At 60.0% G+C, this 2445-nt stretch overlaps 1 protein-coding gene across 2 annotated transcripts; it reads left to right on the top strand.

Annotated features, from left to right (window-relative positions):
• Nucleotides 1–179: 179 nt before the first annotated feature.
• On the top strand, nt 180–1914 carry C13H11orf86 (chromosome 13 C11orf86 homolog). Of its 2 annotated transcripts, none has more exons than XM_023186077.1 (2): nt 180–534; nt 1093–1914. In XM_023186077.1, the coding sequence occupies exons 1-2, from the start codon at nt 259–261 to the stop codon at nt 1162–1164; spliced, it is 348 nt and encodes a 115-aa protein (XP_023041845.1). In that variant the 5' UTR covers nt 180–258; the 3' UTR covers nt 1165–1914. The 2 variants fall into 2 exon arrangements, with proteins under 2 accessions (XP_023041845.1, XP_023041844.1); XM_023186076.2 differs by having other exon boundaries at nt 207–534; nt 1090–1914.
• Nucleotides 1915–2445: the final 531 nt, after the last annotated feature.

Here is a 2445-nt window from a genome sequence, read left to right as displayed (position 1 = left end):
GGAGGGGAAGGAGGGAGTGGCAATTTCCTCCCCTTGTCCTTCACTCCTTGACCCAGAAGGTGGGGAGGCAGAGTGGTGAGGTGACTCAGGGATGCTTGACCCTGTGGCCTGCCCTTTGATTTATGAAAGCCACCTTGGCAGTACCAACCTTTGCCCCCAAGTGATCTCTTGTAAGACAGGTGGAGGCACTGGGCCACCTCAGAGGGCCGTGTCTTGCTGAAGGGCTGGAGCAGTCCTGTGCCTGCAGCCTCCAGAGCCATGGGAACAGGGCTGCGAAGCCAGTCCTTGCGAGGGCCCCGACCCTCCTATGGAAAGCTGCAGGAACCCTGGGGGAGGCCCCAGGAGGGCCAACTCCACAGGGCGCTAAGCCTCAGACAGGGGCGAGAGAAGTCCGGGTCCCAGGGCCTCGACAGAGGCACAGAAGGGCCAGATGCCACTGCCCAGGAGTGGGTGCCAGGGAGCCTGGGGGACACAGAGCAGCTGATCCAAGCCCAGCGAGGAGGCAGCCGGCGGTGGCTGAGGCAGTCCCAACAGGTATGGCTGTGGGCTGAAGGATGGAGGGTACCACAGCAGGTGGGTGGGGACTCCAGGGCGTCAAAAGTTCAGAGGCAGAGCCATCCCAGGCTGTGTACCAAGATGACAGCCAAGCTGCCTGGAGATGAGGGTGCAGGGAGAGATACCCCAGAGCCGTATTTCAGAGGGCCCTGTAGGCATTTGGGATTTATCCCATAGGCACTGGGGAACCACTGAAGGTTTTAGAGGAGGAGGGCGATGTGGTGAGTGCTGTTTTTAGCTGATTAATCTGATAGTATGTTGGACAGGGGAATGGAGCAGGAAGCAAGGAGATCGGCCAGTGCAACTTCCCAGAAAGTACACTGTGTGACCCTCTCACCCCAGGGAAAAAGGGGAGATCCGGACCCCTTTGTGGGGAGCTGCGGGCTCCTGGCCCCTGCCTCCTTCCTCTAAGAGACAGGGTCTCCAGTGAGCAGTGCTTCTCTCCCTCGGGTCTACCCCCACCTCGTGGCCGTGGGTGGAACAACATCTAAGCCCACCACAGTCCATGGGACCTCCCCCACCTCTGTCTTCCAGCAGGTAAGAAGAAGGTGGGACAGATTTGTCGCTATCTTCACCAGCGTGACTCTGCATCAGCTGGCCTCCCCGTAGCCCACACTGGACACCATCAGCTAAAGGTGCCGGAAGCCATGGTGGCCCCTGCTGTGCCTGGACCAGCCCGCCATGCCTGCTGACCTACCTCTTCACGGCTCTCTGGCCTATGGCTGGGTGGCCCAAGGAGGCTTCTGTCACCAGCTCACTGGAGTCGCCACGTGGCTGCTCCTCTTAGCTGAGGCCCTCCCACCTCAACACTAGCTCTCTTCGAATACCCAAGCAGGGTCAAAAAGAAGGAGGCTCAGCTGTCTGCCCTCTGGGCTTGGGTAGGGCCCTTGGACTATGATTCTGTGAAGGTTTAGAAGAAGCCTGCCCAGAATGCGGGCTGTGGACGCTTCTGCCCCACACGACCAGCTGTCAATTTCCAGGACGGAGCCTGGTGAAGCCAGACCCATGGCGGAGAGGCTCACAGATGTTGCCTGGTCACTGGGCCATGACCCAACTGGCCTTCTCATCGGTTGCTGATGGTGGGCCAGGGCCAGGTCTCCCTCCCAGATGGTGAGCCGCCTGGGACAAGGAGCACAGCTGGGTGGCCCTCCGGGCTGAGCACCCCATCCTGAAAACCTTTGAACCTCACGGTGTCCTGATGAAGGAAGCAGAGGAAGATTTCCCCGCTGTGTGACACAGGGGCACACTGAGGCCCAGAGTGGGGAACGGATTTCTTGTTTCTGGCATCTCCGGCCCCACCCCACCGCATCCAGTGTCCAGCACTGGAGTCGAACGCAGTAATAAAGATGCTGAGAAAAAGTCGACAGTTTGCCTGGTGACTAACTCGCTGGCTCAGACCCCCGCCCGTGCTGACCTCTGTGAGGCAGGCTAAGCCCAGAGCATCCCAGAATGGTTGCGGGGGGTGCACCAGGGCCCAGGGCGGGGCGGATCCCCCAGCAGGCTGGGCCTTTCCTGCTACTTCTCTGGACATTTCTCCCTAGAGGGATTGCGCCCACCCTGCGCTGACCTCAAGGCCAGTTTCAGAGGATCTGGCTCTCAGTGTCCTGCCTCTATGCCCACCCCACTAAGGTGGGGTTCCTTCTGAGGCTCAGAAAGGCAAGGGCCACACAGAAGGAGAGGGTCTGACCCCAAAAAGCCTGAGCTCTTCAAGAGACACTAGCACTTTTTGCAGGGCCCCTGGGGCTCTCCAGGCTCAAGCAGGCCCAAGGTCAAAGGTGAGGGAGCAGCTAAGCATTCTGGTCCAGGATCTGTTCCGGGGGGCGTTGTCCAGCAGACAGAGGGGAGGCTTCTCCATTTCCCCAGAGACTAGGCCCCATCAGGGCCATTCAG

The sequence above is a fragment of the Piliocolobus tephrosceles genome, chromosome 13 (genome assembly GCF_002776525.5).
Source record: "Piliocolobus tephrosceles isolate RC106 chromosome 13, ASM277652v3, whole genome shotgun sequence".
NCBI lineage: Eukaryota > Metazoa > Chordata > Mammalia > Primates > Cercopithecidae > Piliocolobus > Piliocolobus tephrosceles.
This window is presented reverse-complemented; position numbering and strand designations above follow the sequence as displayed.

Coding starts and splice junctions, on each gene's coding strand:
- C13H11orf86 (XM_023186076.2), top strand. CDS start 259: ATGGGAACAGGGCTGCGAAGCCAGTCCTTGCGAGGGCCCCGACCCTCC. Junction 535..1,089: donor GGCTGAGGCAGTCCCAACAG/GTATGGCTGTGG, acceptor TCTGTCTTCCAG/CAGGTAAGAAGAAGGTGGGA.